We start from the raw sequence: 17,517 nt of genomic DNA, 5'->3' as shown, positions 1-17,517 counted from the left end.
CTTACAATATGATCACAAAACAAGAGTAGATCTGATCAAAAGACATTAAATATTACAGATCTATTCTGAAAGAAGGATCTCACTTGTCCACTTTTTAAAGTCAATGCTGTGAAGCTATCCATACTTCTCAAGATTTTGCTGCTCCAGAATTTTAATGGACATCAAAATATTACACATGATAAGAAAACAAGATTTGACCTGATCAAAAGATAGATTAAATGTTAGAGCTCTATTCTGAAAGGAGGATCTCACTCTTCTACTTTATTAAGGCTATGCTGCAAAGCTAACTCTTCCTCCTCTAAATAACATAAAACAAAAAGCCCTTTGAGAATTAAGGTTGTCTTCACATCATTTGCCCATGCATGGAATGCCCAATCCTATATTGATTCCACTAACAGCCAGAGACCTCTGCATTCTCTTACTACCCCCTCATCTCGGCAGCTCTGACCTTCTGTAATACACTTCTTTTAAGTAGGAGACTCTGCCTGAATGCCACAATTTCTAGCATGGCTTTTGAAAATGGTAGTTTTTTATCTGTATCTCCTCCTTCACTTGCAGAAATCTCAATTCTAAGGTTCTAGAACTATATCTTCACCTCTCCCACACTCTACTCTAACCATGTCCGCCACTGGAGGATCTAGCTGGATTCAATATATAGAATCATACAAGCAAGAAATTACCACCTCAAAACAAAATCCCAGCAGTTTCCTGAGCCTTGTGTTCCACCCTCTGCTCATGTTTATTTTTTACTGGTGTTTGAAACTAACTCAAAAATAGAAATCTTCATAACTTATTATCAATTTATTAAATTCATAATACACTACGCATTGTCAAGCAACGTAGATATTTAACAAAGCATGGATGCAAATGGTTACCGAGAACAGAAAAATCAAGGAAAACAAACACCTACCTCAAACTCTTAAATATGCTCCTCACAGAATCCTGCTGCTCATCAAGAGATTAATTGACAAAAATCAATCTAGGCATGCAATCAAGACCAACTCCAAACAATTTAGCTCTGTTTAACTACATGCGTTCACCAACCTTCTTGATTGTCCATTTAAAATTTTTCTATTCAAAATTGGCCGCAAATTTAACAATTACAGTTTTACAGGTGCTCGTGAAGTAGACAACTAGTTCAATACCCTTGTCATAGCAAAATATAAAATGCTACATTCAACATAAAACAAAGGTATGCTCGAATTATAGGAAGTGTAGCATTGAAAAGATTGTGCTCCAATAAAAAATTAGAATAAAGAAAACAGCTCCGAATATTATTGAGAAGTTAACTTCAAAACTTGAGCCATCAAAAGAATGCCTTCGCAACAGAACTAGAGAATTTTATAGTATAATATACAGATAAACACTCATTTGTCCCTGGTCAAGTGGTTTAATAATGCATCACCCAACATGTCAAAAAAAATTAATTATCAATTAGTTGCTGGATGACTCAGCAATGTAAGCTATAAAGAAAAAGTGTGTGCCATTATGTGCTATACATCAAAAGTTAAAACGATGAAAAAGCTGGGACAAGAATTTTATATATAGAAAGGGCTCCGCATCACAGATCATGCAATATTAGCCAGTTAAATATCCTTGAAAAGCAATTGAAACTTCGGAATTCGCTCTTGAGGCAACGGGCACATGACAATCAATTTCCCTTTCATTGCTCCTCTGAATATGGCCTGCATAAAGTAGATAAACAAGGTTTCAAAATGTAAATCCAGCCTAAAGATAATCTTGCCAATATATATCGTTAAGCAAGTTGATTAGATATTTTCTAGAAAACATGCTGGACAGTAAGAAACTGCAAAACAAAACCATCCCAAGCTATAAGTTTGATGACCCAGGGTCAAAATTCTAATGTAACCGTAAAAAAAAAATAGAAATGAAACATAATCAATCTACTAGATGACCTGAGCCCAACACAACCAAACTCCAATGTGAAAAATATTGTCACAGACAAATTGACCAAAGGAATTAGTGACATGATGATAGACACGTTATCAAAGAACTGGCATGCTTAAAGATGAAATATATTTTGGAACAAAAAGCCGGTCAAACATCAATAAAATGTTCATTTTTCTCTATTTCATACCTCCACAACATCAATAAAATCTTGTTTTTGATGGAATGCACCTATCCATTTAGTATGGTCTGGAGTCCTGTTGAAGATAGGACATCAAAGGTTACAAAACAAAATCTCTAAATTCTGATAATGAATTTAATAACCAGGCTGTAGCTGCATTTTATAATGAGATTCGCCCATAGCAGAATTCTAAGTTTATAGTGCAATTACTGATAATAAATATGTTTCAGTCCAAAATATAAAATTGATTCCCACCAACATGTGCAGCATAATTTTATTATAATTCTTACTCTCAGAGAAAAAAATACAACTCGAACAAAATTGATTTCAAATAGGATGTATGCAATACCCAGAATCCATCTTCATGTGCTGTGCATTAAAGAAGAAGATTGTAGCAGGTATCAAAGTAATGTCAAAATACTTGATATAAACTTGGATTTCCTCAGCATCCACATCCACTAAAGCTATTGATGCAAACTTTGACACTTCACGTGCAGATTTTGCAAGCTGTAGACACAGTGAGCTTGTGTATAGAAAATAATAAAATTAATGTCAACAAGTCCAGCATCCATCAAAAACTCCTTATAATTAAAAAAAGGGGTAGACTTTAGAGAGGAAAGATTACAATTTCATCAAGCTGCATGCAGACAATATCTGTGGCCCTTCCAAAACGAAGAACCAGAACTTTGTCCAATGTATCCCTAATGTGCTTGTCAACTTCCTGTTTCCTTGTGAGAGTCTCTAGTAAGTAGCTCATCTCTTCAGAAAAAGGAATCCAACTTCTCCCTTTTTCTGCAAACAAACACTGGCTGTTACCACAATGCAAGCAATAAGGGACACCTCAAGCTGCTATATAACATGCAAAGCAGAGAATGGATTTAATAATAAACATCCATCCTAGAGAGATTTAGAATAAGGTCATAGGAGGAATGTAAAGCAGCTCATTATGCCAGATCTAGCCAACGTTTAGTAGCATGACTTTTAAAAAATATAGATGTCACTTTTTTGGGAATCAACTGCACGTTTATTGAATGAAATCAATCTATATGATGCATCTTTTCACATGGAATGATTCACAAGAGACCATCTATTGTGAGGTTGGATGTTCTACTTGGCATTGACTGCATCAGTATATGATCATATCAGTGACGCGTTGAAATTAAAATGGCAACTATTGGTGCAACGGTAAATGATTCCAACACCCCCAAGAACTACATACATCATGTATATACAAAGAATTATACCCCTATAGAAAGGATAATAGGAGACATTATATCACCCCCACAATATTGAAGCTCCAATCTTGATGAAGTGTACCTATAAATAAAAGAGAATACAATGCCTACAAGCAACATGTCTCCCCTTAGAAAGAAATAAATACATCAAATGATGAAGAAGCCAATCCATGTGAAAATAAAAGAATTGGGAAGTAAGTCTCCATGTATCCATCTCTAAAGAATGAATAGGTCTCTCCAAACACAAAGATTCTATCACACCGTCAAGATGTCCAAGTGACCTGCAAAAACCGTGGGATGGCACTACGTGATGGATCACACCAAATGTAATTGTGGGTGGGAACAGGTGAATAAAAGGGATCGAAGTTGGTATGGTTGCAAAGGGAGATTAAAGCGGAGGCTACTCGCACGCAGGTAGCAGATCTGACATAAGGGACTTTAGTCCCACATCACGCAAGCCACAGAGAAATACCCACCTTATATACAAATGGTTGTAGACTACTAAATAAAGAGGGAGGCCCAAGATTAGTGATGGTTCCGAATGAGTGATAGGACCGCAACGCTTTGTTAGTGATGTGACCGTTGCGGTACTGTAGGGAATATTCATTGATCGATATCTGATCTCACGAAAAGGACCTTGGCCTAATTTCGCCAGAAAATATAAAACTATGAAAATAATAAATTGAACAAATTCACAGAAAATAAAATAATTTTTTTAATTGGATCGTACTGGATTTGCAGATTGGGTTGTATGACTTGGTCTGAGAAAAAATTGCCTAGATTTTGACTATCGCCAAATATAGGCTTATTTATAGTCGACTTAAACCGAAACTACTTGTCAAATGCAATGGCAGTGTCCAAATTGTCAAATTCTGCACCTACAATGAGATCAAGCCAAGATTGCACTTCTTGAGAAAAGATCTTCACACCTTGAGAGCTCTAATACCATGTTAGAGTTTTAGGTAACTCTACAACAACCCCCAAAATCAAATGAAAGATCAAGATAACTTCCACAAGCAATTGGCAAGACAATTGCATTTAAGATGCAAGATTGATATCATTGATAATGAACATCAATGGATTCAATTGGATTGATTAAAACCTACATAATAAGCCTTCTTATATAGGAAAGGTGATAAGAGACAATGATTAGGGGAAGATAACCTATCGCTGACACAAGGTGGAATCACATATCCACCAAAGGTGGGTCATCCTCCATTGTGCAATGAAGTACATGCAATGATGAGGATGATAATGTGATATGTGCACTAAAGGTGGATTGAGATGACAACTATCACATAGTGGAATTCTACTATGTCGTGTGCTTCATTGAAGTGCAAACTCCTAGGTAACTCAATGACAAACTACTATGCAATTCATTAACCTAAGTAAGCTTAAGTGTAATTAGTGAATATTTAATTACACCAACAATGACCAAGCTCAGATCATGGGTTGTCATGATTGATTATGACTGTAAAGATCTTATTTGACAGATGTTTCATTATTTCCTCGTTGCTATCAGGAGGATCATGACAAATACATTTATGATTACATGAGAATCATTCTGGCTTCAATTATTGCTGAAAAGGATGTTATTTCCCAGCCTGTCATATCTTTGTTACAACAATGACCAAGCTCAGATCATGGGTTGTCATGATTGATTATGATTGTAATGATCTTATTTGACAGATGTTTTCATAATTTCCTCGTTGCTATTAGGAGGATCATGAGAAATACATTCATGATTACCTGAGAATCATTCTGGCTTCAATTATTGCTGAAAGGGATGTTATTTCCCAGCCTATCATATCTTTGTTATCGGCTATTCAAAAACAAATACAGAGTATTTCTACAACTGCTTATAACTTGGTATACAATGTTTTCAAGCAATGTGAAGGGAAGCTGAAACCTTACTTGTTTGATGAAGAGCTAATGGAAGAGGAGTTCAAAACAGAAAATCAGTCATTTATTGTAGTCATATCCAAGGAGCAACCTTCACTTGGAAATGCAATTTTTAGACATGGGAAAGATGCTATTTCAGTTAAGAACTGCACAAGTTTCTTGGTAGGAAGCTTGGAAGTAGAGATTTCCTCTGAGGTTGATCATACTAGTGCATATTGTTGGTCCTCTAACTGATGTCTTAAAAACTCCTAAGAATTTGCTCACAAGATGAACAAATCCTCCTACACTATGGGCTCTGCAAAACCCAGGTGGGTGGACCTTTTTGCAATACTCATAGGTACTGACAACTTCAAAACTAGTATTGCATTTCAACAGCTATTTCTTAGCTAAATAATATATAACTCATAAGAACTACTTCAAAATTGGACTAGTCTGATTACAAATTATTAGTATTAAGAACAGTTGAGAAGTAAAACAATACTCAAACCCATGCATAAAAGGAAAAAATATTTCAGATTTATGCATTTGGGCCCTTCCAGAATTTGCACAAGAAAATAGATCAAACAAATCCCTTATCCATAAGCAGAGTCAAAATGAAATAACTCTACACAACAATATCACAAACACATAACCAGTGGTCTTGAAATCATCAATGCATTTCATAGATGAGAACTCTGTAAACCATGCTGGCGACATTCTTCATTAACCCTGAAATGTAATACTGTTAATGTTTGGTAGCTTCTGTTGGATAGCTCTATGGATATACATGTAATTATATATGAGATATAATTCTACGTGAGATATAAACTTATTATATGTGATATATATATATATATATATATATATATATAACAATGATTAAGTTTATATAAATTATTTATTTAATTATTGAATAGACATGTCTATTCAATAACCTATGCTCAATATAAATGAGAGGATGTTGCATATGGAAAACATATATCTCAACAGGCAATGCCATTACATTTGCAGCGATCTGAGAAACATCAACAAATACAATGGTCTTCAACATCCAAATGAAATCTATAATTAACATATTCCTTGTATATGAACCATCAGCCAGACATTTGCTACAGAAAGTGTGCAACAAGAATCATGTAAATCCTTGACTACTCTGATTCAAAAGAAGATTGTAAATACCTAGGAGACATTAAATTAAGACTACAATCTAATTTGTCTGTCATTACATGAGCCTAATTACAACATTCTGAAACTGAAATTTCAAAGAAAAACCAGAGTCTAAACTACCCTGTACAAGCAATTATAACAAATGAACTGGAAAAATGGAAACCTTCAGGATGATTAAAAAAGAACAATATAAAGAAGGAAATCTCCAGATTCAATCAGCAGATGACGTGTTCGTCTTTCTTAGCCTGCAAGAAAACAGTATTTCGTCCATTCTGCTCAAAATAACAAACTCTGCAGAGGTGGCTGCTCCACTACTTCTCCTTCAAAATATCCTCTTTGCCTGCACATTTCATTTTGTGCCTGAAAATGACACTTCCTCTCCCTTCACACACTCAGTCCCCTTTGAAAATGATCCTTCCCTTTAGAAATGCATTTTATACTTTTATGTCTTCCAGCCACTGTCTACATTTTTAGGTGATTGTATTTTTCATCTATCTTTTTTTTCGTGTGTGTGTGCGTGTGCGTGCACGTGTACGTGTGCGCGTGCGTGTGCATGTGCGTGTGTGTGTGTCATTCCCAGAAACACATTGCCAATGAGTGTATTATCTGTGTGTGTGTGTGTGTGTGCGTGTGTGTGCACACGTGTGTGTGTGTGCGCGTGCGTGTGTAACATTCCCAGCAACACATTGCCCATGAGTGTATTATCAAATTCACTTATTACTCACATTGTAAAAATCCATCTCATTGTGAACAAATCTGATTTTATCCAATAATATTCTGCATAACTGGACCTATGTAAACACTTTCACATCTCAGTGAACACCTTTCACAATTACTCATAACAATACCAATAGTAAAAATGAACCCCCTTTGTTCAAATATTGATACTTTGATATTGCAATTGAAATCCTCTCCTTCATCTTCTTTGAAAATGTTTTCTACGGCTGGGTAAAATCCGTCTAAATTACCTTTAAGTGAAAAATATCAATTCCCCTGTCCTTGCAATTTCTGTGAAAGAAATTTCACCCAAGATAATAACATGTTATCGTATATTAAATATATTCCCCTCAAATGTTTCACCTGGGAAAACACATGCACTTGTATTCTATCATTAGGACATTTTCCCATTAAATCTTCTCCATAGGTAACAAATTTGTCTTCCATTTTATGCTTCTGTAAAAATCTTTTCACCTTTCTGAGAAAATATTCCATTTTTGATAAAGATAATTTGATTGTTACAAAAAATATCCACGAGCATGAATCTTCCAAATTCGACCATCTCATACCCTTTATATTTCCATCTCCAACTAGAAACAATCCACTAAGAGTCTTTCACCCCTTACCCCTGCTCACCCTCACCCTCACCCTCACCCCCCTTACCCCTACTCACCACCCTCACCCATGCTCACCCCCCTCACCATGCCCCCTCACCCATACCCTCACCCCCTTACCCTTACCCTCCTTACCCTCACCCTCACCCCCCATATCCCTAAATGCCCCTCACCATTCCCTCACCATACCATCACCATACCATCACCCTCACCCCCAGTACCCTAACCATATCCATCCTAACCCACACCCTCACCCTCCTTTAACATTTTTCTCTAAATGGAAAGGGAAAATATTTGGTGTTTCACCTTTGTGTGGTCCTACCCTTATGCTTCCTGGTAAAATATTATTAAAATCACTCATTTTTTCAACTTCAAAATGCCTCTCAAATTCGAAATCTGCATCCGACGCATACCAGACAATCACAGCTTCCACATCTTGCAAACATATTTATCAGTGCAGCCGCCACAATAACTTAAGACAATTTTCATCCGTTTTTGCTTTGAGGGATGGCCATAGATTATGTTCTATACCTTCCATTTTCTATATTTCATCATCAACAGAGCATATCCAACCATAATACCTTGTTCCATACTTTGAAAGATAAATGTAGAATTCCAAAGCTCCCAGTATGGCACAGACGGGAAAGAAAGCTAACAAAGTGGCTTAGAAAATCGGCATTTGAAGTTGTTGATCAATCTTCCATTTTGAGCAACCTATGGTGAAAACATTTCACACAATGACATGCCTTATTGTCAGTGAGAGAACAGCTAATTTCTACCAGTTTAAACCACAAGTCCATATTTATTCAAGGCAACCTGTCAAACACAACTACCATGTCCCCTCTCTATGCCAAAGCTCCTGTCAATGGTGTATTATGTGACTGCATCTCTATATGCTACCGATGAGTGGCAAGGATGTGAATCTAGTGTATACACACCAATGTTTTCAACAAATTCATAATCCATATACTACAATCTATACATTCCATGAGATGGCAATCTTTGGAGCACTTTATTTAGGCAGTCAAGTGCCTTGTCACTACTTGCACACTTCACCCACAAATCTAACACAACATTTCCAATCATGATAACTGGCAAAAAATCTCCCTTTTACCATGCTTTGATGGATACAACTCATTTTTCTGAAACCTCCAACTAGTGCAGATATAATGGGCACCGGCAAGGGTGTAGAAATTGAGTGCTATGCCTGCCCACAGCATCTGCAAGAGAATTTCCAAAGTCTATAAACAAATCTTCCATGCACTCCCACCCTGATCATGATTGTTGGGGTTTTAAAATATTTCAACAAATCCATTTCACGCTTCTTGTTCATTCCCTTCTATGTGCTTCCATTGTTGTCCATTATCTTTATCCTACACAACATATTAGGGCAAAGATACCCTTTACTTTCATGCACATAGTTTCAATTTTTTCCTTATTATCCTGCGCCAATGTGGGACTGGCCCCGCTATTCCACTCTCATTTCACCATTATTTTGAAATATCACATGGGATGCTGAGGTGCTCAAGTTCCCAAGTCTTATATGGCCCCGCAATTCTGCTGTGGTTTTACCTCTTTTCCAAATTGTCATGCGGGGTCCTGTTATTCACTCTCCATGAAGCATTTACCTTGCACATTTAGTTTGCCAAACATTAAAATATTTTTGGAAACATCTAATTTTTATTCATTCCCACTTAGGCCAAGGGCCCACCTACAACTTATTATGCATTTGATAGCAATACAGAAGTAATTGCTAAACAATGATTTAAACAATAGCTTTATTTTATTTTGTTTCTCTCCTCATGGGACCTTGTTGAATGCACCCAAATGCACAATATTTTGAAACATACTTAAATCACGTCCACAGTATAATTCACAATTTTGAGACTTAGAAACTCTCAAACCTCTTATCTTTAATACTTATACCCAAATGCACAATATTTTTAAACATACTTAAATCACGTCTACGGTATAATTCACAATTTTGAAACTCAAAAACTCTCGAACCTCATATCTTTAATACTTATCATTTAAACCATAATGACTAAAACAATACAATAAAATTCATTTTTACCTTGGAGATGCAACCAGATGAAGCAAGCCTGGTCCCCGCCTTGGCCTATTATGAAGTAATTGGTAAAATGCTTGCTTGTTATTAACAAAGACCAAGAGGTCATTATATACAAAACAATGGAATGATGTTTCCTTAGGAAACGATCGTAAAGAATAGAAACATTCTATTCTAGCTGAAAGAAAGCTTAAAAAGCTACAGCTAACTAAATATTAGAAACATTCTAATATTTACACTAGATTACAAATAGATTACCATTAACTAATAATAGACGATTATCTATTATCGTAATACCCTCCCTTAATGGTTAATCTATCAACAACACCAAGTTGTCCTCTGAATTTGACAAACTTATCAGGACCAAGAGGCTTGGTGAGAATATCTGCAATCCAATTTGTGGTAGGAACATACTACAAATCTATTGTCACGTCTTCAACCAATTGTCGTATGTAGTGACAATGAACATCTACATGCTTGATTCGTTCATGGAAGACTAGATTTTGGGGTAATTTAATAATGCCTTCGTTATCAACAAACAAAGTAGTCGGTCCTGTTGGTGACATTTGCATATCCCCAAGCATCTGACGAAGCCAAACAGCTTCACATCCTACCTTAACAATCCCTCTATATTCAGCCTCTGTAGAGGAGAAAGTGTCTATTGCTTCTTATTGGTCCATGTGATTGCACCGGATCCCAAACTGAACACATATCCAGAAGTTGACTTTTTATCATCAACAGAGCCAGACCAATCTGAATTTGTGAACCCACTGGGTCTAGAACTTCTAGAGTAAAGAAGTCCATACTCTGAAGTCCCCTTCACATGATGAAGCACGCGCTTAGCTACCATCCAATGATCAGCCTTAGGAGTTGTCATAAACCAGATGTAGTTGACTGCGAAGCTGATGTTGACCCTAGTAGCAAAAAGGTAGATGAGGCTGCCTACTAATTCCATATATGAAGTATCATCAACGGGAGGAGAATCAGACTTGGCAGATAATTCGAGACCTTTCTTCATAGGTGTAGATGCAGGCTTTCAATCATGCATACAGAATTTGACTAACAGAGCCCTTGCATATTTGGACTAAGAGATGACTATACCATAAGATTGTTGCCAAACCACAACACCTAGGCAATAATGCATGAGCCCAAGGTCAGTCATATCAAAACACTGGCATAAATTATGTTTGATTCCTTTAATCAAAGATGTCGAATTGCCAGTGATAATCAAATCATCCACAAAAATAACCAGAAGGATGATGTCACGGTCAATAGTCTTATGTACAAATTTGAGTCTGAAGAAGTCCTCTTGAAGCCTTGATCACTAAGGTACTTATCAATTTTTATGTACCATGCCTGAGGAGCCTGCTGCAAGCCATAGAGAGCTTTTACCAATCTACGAACCTGATGTTCTTTACCAACAACCTTCAAACCAAGAGGCTACGTCATGTAAACCTTTTCATGGAGATCACCATTCAGGAAAGCACTCTTGATGTCCATCTGATCGACCTTCCAGCCAAACTATGTTGCCATGGCTAGGACTAATCTAATTGTGCTCATCTTTGCAGTAAGACCAAAGGTCTCCTCATAATCAATGCCCTGACACTGAGAAAAGCCCTTCCCAACTAAACAAGCTTTGTACTTATCCAAAGTACCATCAAATTTGTATTTGATTTTGTAAACCCATTTGCAGCCAATGGGTTTCTTCCCTGGTGGAAGATTAGAAAAGACCCAGGTGTTATTCTTCAGTAGGCTCTAGTGTTCAGATATCATGGCCTGGTCCCACTCTGGAATTCCTTTAGCCTCAAAATATGTTTGAGGTTCAAACACACTATGAATGTTGACCATGAGAGCAAAGTTAACACTCTATAGGTTTGCTATTTTTTCGAGCAATTCTCCCATCAATGAGCTCATCGTCACGAAGATTAGCAAGTGTCTTAGCTCGCCATTTAGGCTGGAGAGGAGAATGACCAACATTAGTATCAAGAGATGCTTGTTGATCAGGTTCCTCTTCAGAAGAGTCTGGTTCAAACTCAACAAAAGCATCTAGAAATCGGGGTGATCCTGCAGGAGAAGTTGGAGGTGTCTGCACAAGGATCACTGGTATAACTAGAGCTACTGGAGCCCTCCCATCAGGTGGACCTAATGGAAGCCTAACTCCCAAATCATGAGCCTTCATAGGCTGGTCTGCTGGATCAAGAACAGGAGAAACAAGCATGAAAGGTCCTCACTCCTCATCAAAAACTACATCACGACTGTAGATGAGACGAGATGTCTCAATGTCGATCAAGCGGTAGGCTTTGTGAAGACTACTGTATCTAGCAAGTGTGAGTTTCTGACTCTTGGCATCCAAGTTAGTGCGTGGCGCATTAGAGATCCAAACAAAAGCAAGGAAGCCAAAAACCTTCAGCTGACTAATTATGGGCGTGCGACCTAACCAGGCCTCTTCTGGAGTTTTACCTTTGAACGCCACTATGAGTGATCGATTCAACAAATAAACTGCAGTGTTAATTGCTTCTGCCTAGAACTTCTTTGAAATAGTCTGTGTTTGAGGATGGATCGAGCCATCTCAGTGATTGTTCCGTTCCGTCGTTCAACTACATTGTTCTGTTGTGGCGTGTGGAGTGTGGTTAACTGGCGTTTGATGCCATCAATATCCAAGAAGCTAGAGAAATTATTAGAAAAATATTCCCACCCATTGTCTAATCTAAGGATAATAATAGATTTTCCAAACTCTTTTTCAACTAAAGGTTAAACTTCTTAATTATAGGAAATGCATCTGATTTCTTTTTAAGGAAATACACCCACATTTTTTTAGGTTCAAACACACTATGAATGTTGATCATGAGAGCGAAGTTAACAGACTCTGTAGGTTTGCTATTTTTCAGAGCAGTTCTCCCATCAATGAGCTCATTGTCACGAAGATCAGCAAGTGTCTTAGCTCACCACTTAGGCTGGAGAGGAGAACGACCAACATTAGTATCAGGAGATGCTTGCTGATCAAGTTCCTCGTCAGAAGAGTCCGACTCAAACTCAGCAAAAGCATCTACAAATCTAGGTGATCCTACAAGGGAAGTTGGAGGTGTCTGCACAAGGATCACTGATATAACTAGAGCTATTGGAGCCCCCCATTAGGTGGACCTAATGGAAGCCTAACTCCCAAATCATGAGCCCTCATAGGCTGGTCTGCTGGATCAAGAATAGGAGAAACAGGCATGAAAGGTCCTCATTGCTCATCAAAAACTACATCACGACTGTAAATGAGACAATTTGTCTCACTATCAATCAAGCGGTAGGCTTTGTGAAGACTATTGTATCCAGCATGCATGAGATTTTTACTCTTGGCATCCAACTTGGTGCATGGTGCATCAGAGATCCAAACAAAAGGAAGGGAGCCAAAAACTTTCATGTAATGGGCACCCCTGGATGTCCCAAAAAACTAAACCAATTTGCTGAAAGGAATTTTGTCAAACAGTTTGCATGCAACCTCTTATTTCTCCGTTTAATGTTTTAAACCCCTTATAACTCCGGAAATCAAACGTTTATTTGTTTGTTGTGTTTTGTGCATGGAATTGGTATCATACAACATAAACAAGAAAGAAACTACAATAATATGCAAAGTGGAAATGAACTGCTGCTAATAAAATGTTATTTTCAGAATTCATAAAACCAAATACATGGCAAATTTATCAACTCACTAATTACTTCAGCAGTATTGACATAATACTCCAGCCCATGCTTTCGAACTTGCTGCTACAATACTTTGTCCTTCAATCAGTCCACTACCTTCGTAATACCATTCCCTCAAAGCGGCATAAGCGTCGAACAAGTAGTGAAGAAGATATGAGCAAAATACCAAATCTGCCTGTAGCCGGAAATGCAACTAAACTGCCTGATAATGAAGCCAATAACAAAGAATTCCAAAGGCCAAACCCCAAGAGAATGACGTCTAGAATGTTACAAGAGAGGATAGACGTCCTCAAATGTCAAGAACGGAGCTGCAACTCACACACCAATTTCTTCTCATATTCAACCTACCTAATGAAGCCACAAATGCTTCCTTTTATTCTATTTCCAAGGGTCCGCTCAACTCATATGGGCAATGTGGGATAAAAGATGTGTAATATATAAAACATATATTAAAATACCCCTTATGTCTCCCTTGGGTACACATCACCATAAAATAAATATTAAAGTAACACTTTAATATTTTACAATTAAATTAGACGTTACTTTAATAAAACTTCAGGCATTAAAATGTATTAGCAATCGGACTCCGAATAATGCGAGTGATAGTTCATCGAAAAGCTCTCGCCGAGGAGTATCAAATCCAATCACCAAAATTGACCTGCACTGTGTCCTGCCGACTTACTAAAAATAGTAAGTATGCCTGAAACTAAGTAAATCAACTTCGTTTTGGCCCAAACTAGAAATGACTGGGCCAAAACACTCCAGGATCCCTTTAAACCCTTCGTTAGCCCTCGGGACCATGTAGAACAAGGCTAACGCACACACACTTGGTCAACTGCTAAAATGGGGACATTACATTTCAGGCGACTAATTCTGGGCTTGCAACCTAACCAAGCCTCTTTCAAAGTTTTACCTTTGACCGCCACTGTGAGTGACCAATTCAACAAATAAACTGTAGTGTTAACTGCTTGTGCCGGCAAATTCTTCGGAACATATCCGTGTTTGAGGATAGATCGAGCCATCTCAGTGATTGTTCCGTTTCGTCGTTCAACTACATTGTTTTGTTGTGGTGTGTGGGGTGTGGTTAACTAGCGTTTGATGCCATGAGCATCCAAGAAGCTAGAGAAATCATTAGAACAAAATTCCCCCCCCCCCCCCCCCCTTCCATTGTCTAATCTAAGGGTAATAATAGATTTCCCAAACTCTTTTTCCACTAAAGGTTTAAGCTTCTAAATTACAAGAAATGCATCTGATTTCTTTTTAAGGAAATACACCCACATTTTTCTACTGAAATCATCAACAAACAACGGAAAATACTTGGACCCAAGAACAGAAGGTGTGGCCATAGGGCTACAAATAGTAGCCATAGCTAAATCCCAAGAATCACCAAAATCAGTAAGTGCACAGTGGACTAAGTCGCCCGATCAGTGATAGTGGACTAAGTCGCCCGATCAGTGATAGTGCACTGATGTGAACTGAAGGTGACATCCAAGTGTAGAGAATGTACCAGCAACTGATTGACTAAGAGTACATTTAGTTCTACCCGTGGAACATAGTACACATCAGGGAAAATGAGATTCCTCCCAGCAAACTAAATCTGAATGTTGCCTTTACCAATAACAATGTACTCTTCTCCACCAAAACTAACCGAATTGGAATAAGGTCAGTAGTCAGTAAACCAGTTCCTGCGGTGGGTAAAGTGATGAGAGGCACTTGAATCAATGTACCAGACAGACAACCTGACATGATCTGCAGGTCTTTTAGCCATGAAGGCATAAAAGGCAGATTTCGTCTACTCAGTGTGCTTTGCATTGTTCGCTTTGGGTTGCGAACCTAATTGCTTAGATTGTGCAGCTAAGCGTTTCCGACAATCAATCTTCATGTGCCCAAACTTGTGGCAATAGTTGCATTGAATATTCTTCTTTAGGGAACCATTTGATGCTAGAGCAGAAGACTTCTGTTGAGACGGTTGCTCAAACTTGTCTTTATCCTTCCGAAAGGATTTAGCAACAAAGGCTTGCTCTGTGGAGTTGGAGCTTGAGATATCATCGAACTGTTGTTTCCACCGATCTTGCTCAAGCATAAGTGTGCAAAGATCAATGAACTTCAAATCAACACCAGAAGTCGTGCTGTTGAGAGTCTCACTAAAATGCTCATAGGACTTTGGTGAACTCCGAAGAGTGATAACCACAATGTCCTCTTCCTCCATCTTGCGACTGATGGCAAGCAACCGATAACGGATTTCCTCAATCCTATTAAGGTGTGCCTAGAGCGAGGTTCACTCATCCATGACAATAGAAAACAGAGTCTCTTCAAAAAGAAAGCTCTGATTTTGTCAAAAGTCTCATGAAGACCTTTGAGATGTGTCCAAATCTTGGCAATTATCTTGCTAGATGGAATCTAAGAGAGCTGATTATCAGCCACAGCTAATTTGAGAAGCATTGCCACCTCTCGATTATTTAGGTCCTATGTATGGTGATCAGGACCAGGAGCAGTCGGACACTTTGTAATACCCAGAACAAGTTGATCGGTATTCCAATTTTAAAAAATTGCAATGATCCTGTGCTTCCAATTGCCATAATTTTGACCATTGAATTTGGAGTTGTGCTCAAGCAAAATGTTCATCAGAGATGTCATGGCACATTTTTCAATGAAAAAACATGAGAATCTGTGAAGGCACATTCTTTGAGGCAAAAAATATAAGACCTAGAAAATTTGGAGAGTGGCACAGAAGAGAGCGTGAAAAACCCAGAAAGAAAATGTTGTTTTTTAGATTCGTTGGCTTGAAAATCGAGGCACGAAAATCGATGCACCCAAACAAATCTGACAACTCACTTGAGCTCTCGAAAAACCCACCAAGAATCTAAAATCAAAATAGATTTTCAAGCTCAAAATTTAGGGTTTCAAGCAAAACCCTAGCCGGAGGCCATGAAAAGGTCAAAGTTGCAGAAAAATGGCAAAACATTGTAAAAAAAGCTCGAAAAATGGACGATGTTAGTGCTGAGAGAGGCATTTAGGCTGTAACAGTCAAAAAAAGACCCCAAATGTTGCAAAAACAGATTTGTATCCTTTTTTTTGTTGACTCAACAGTTAGCAGAAAAGAAGCAGCAAGCACAAACATGAGTTTACCAGATCGCGAGCTTGGAACACAAACACAATTTGTACAGATTGCAAGTTTTAAAGAAGAAGAAATCACGCCCAGGTCAAATCATGAGTTGAAATCACGCCCAGACACAGTGAGAAGTGCGATTTGCAGCCTCAAGATTATTTTTGTTGACCATGAGTATTCGACCTAGCCAAGATCCGAGTGTGCATAGATGATTTCCTAAAACAAACGAAACCTTAGATGATTTCCTTAAGAATAGAAACCTTACGGGTTGTAGAGAAAATCTCATAAATAAATTCACAAAATTTGAACAAATAATTTAGAAAGAAATTATAAATTTGTCGAAAAAAAATTTAAGTATTGGCTCTGATACCATATTACGAAGTACTTGGTAAAATACTTGTTTGTTATTAACAGAGACCGAGAGAGGTCATTATATAAAAAAGAATGGAACGATGTTTCCTTAGGAAAGGATCGCAAAGAATAGAAACATTCTATTATAGCTGAAAGAAAGCTAAAAAAGCTACAGCTAACTAAATATTAGAAACACTCTAATATTTACACTAGATTACAAATAGATTGTCATTAATTAATAATAGACAATTATCTATTATCGTAACAGCGCTTGGCTAGAAGAAAAATTGTTTTCATTCATCCGGGACTCTGAAAGTGATCCTTGATCATTCAGATCTGTATCTGGACTGAAATTGTCGAAGCTATAATCATTAAAACCCCAATTTTCAACTTTGTCGCATTATGCTCAAAAGAATGAAGAGGCTCCTCGAACGTCTTTCAAAACCAACAAAATACCATCAAATGATCTCTGAAACTGGTGAGTATATAGACTACACAATGAAACATGTGGCAAGGTGGTTCTTCATAAAACTGTCAAGAATGAAAGTTATTCACCATCAAAATCACCTGTCATTACTTTTGCAACTGAGAATGCG

The 17,517-nt window shown here is 37.6% G+C and overlaps 1 protein-coding gene across 3 annotated transcripts in view; it reads right to left on the bottom strand.

Moving 5' to 3' along the window:
- Positions 1–1,319: 1,319 nt before the first annotated feature.
- The window catches only part of LOC149566732 (mRNA splicing factor, thioredoxin-like U5 snRNP), a 36,496-nt gene continuing 20,298 nt past the window's right edge, over positions 1,320–17,517 (bottom strand). For all 3 annotated transcript variants that reach the window (XM_089820078.1, XM_089820079.1, XM_089820080.1), the window contains exons 2-5: positions 2,715–2,881; positions 2,439–2,596; positions 2,099–2,165; positions 1,320–1,685 (exon numbers count right to left, since the gene is read on the bottom strand). In XM_089820078.1, coding sequence (XP_089676204.1) covers positions 1,587–1,685; positions 2,099–2,165; positions 2,439–2,596; positions 2,715–2,846 — 456 coding nt within the window. In that variant the 5' untranslated portion in view covers positions 2,847–2,881 and the 3' untranslated portion in view covers positions 1,320–1,586. The remainder of the gene's footprint in view (positions 1,686–2,098; positions 2,166–2,438; positions 2,597–2,714; positions 2,882–17,517) is intronic.

This window comes from Cupressus sempervirens, chromosome 3 (assembly GCF_028749045.1).
Source record: "Cupressus sempervirens isolate cs-2001-9-10 chromosome 3, ASM2874904v1, whole genome shotgun sequence".
NCBI classification, from domain to species: Eukaryota; Viridiplantae; Streptophyta; class Pinopsida; order Cupressales; family Cupressaceae; genus Cupressus; species Cupressus sempervirens.
The sequence above is the reverse complement of the archived record's forward strand: the minus strand, read 5'-3'. Positions and strand labels throughout refer to the sequence as shown.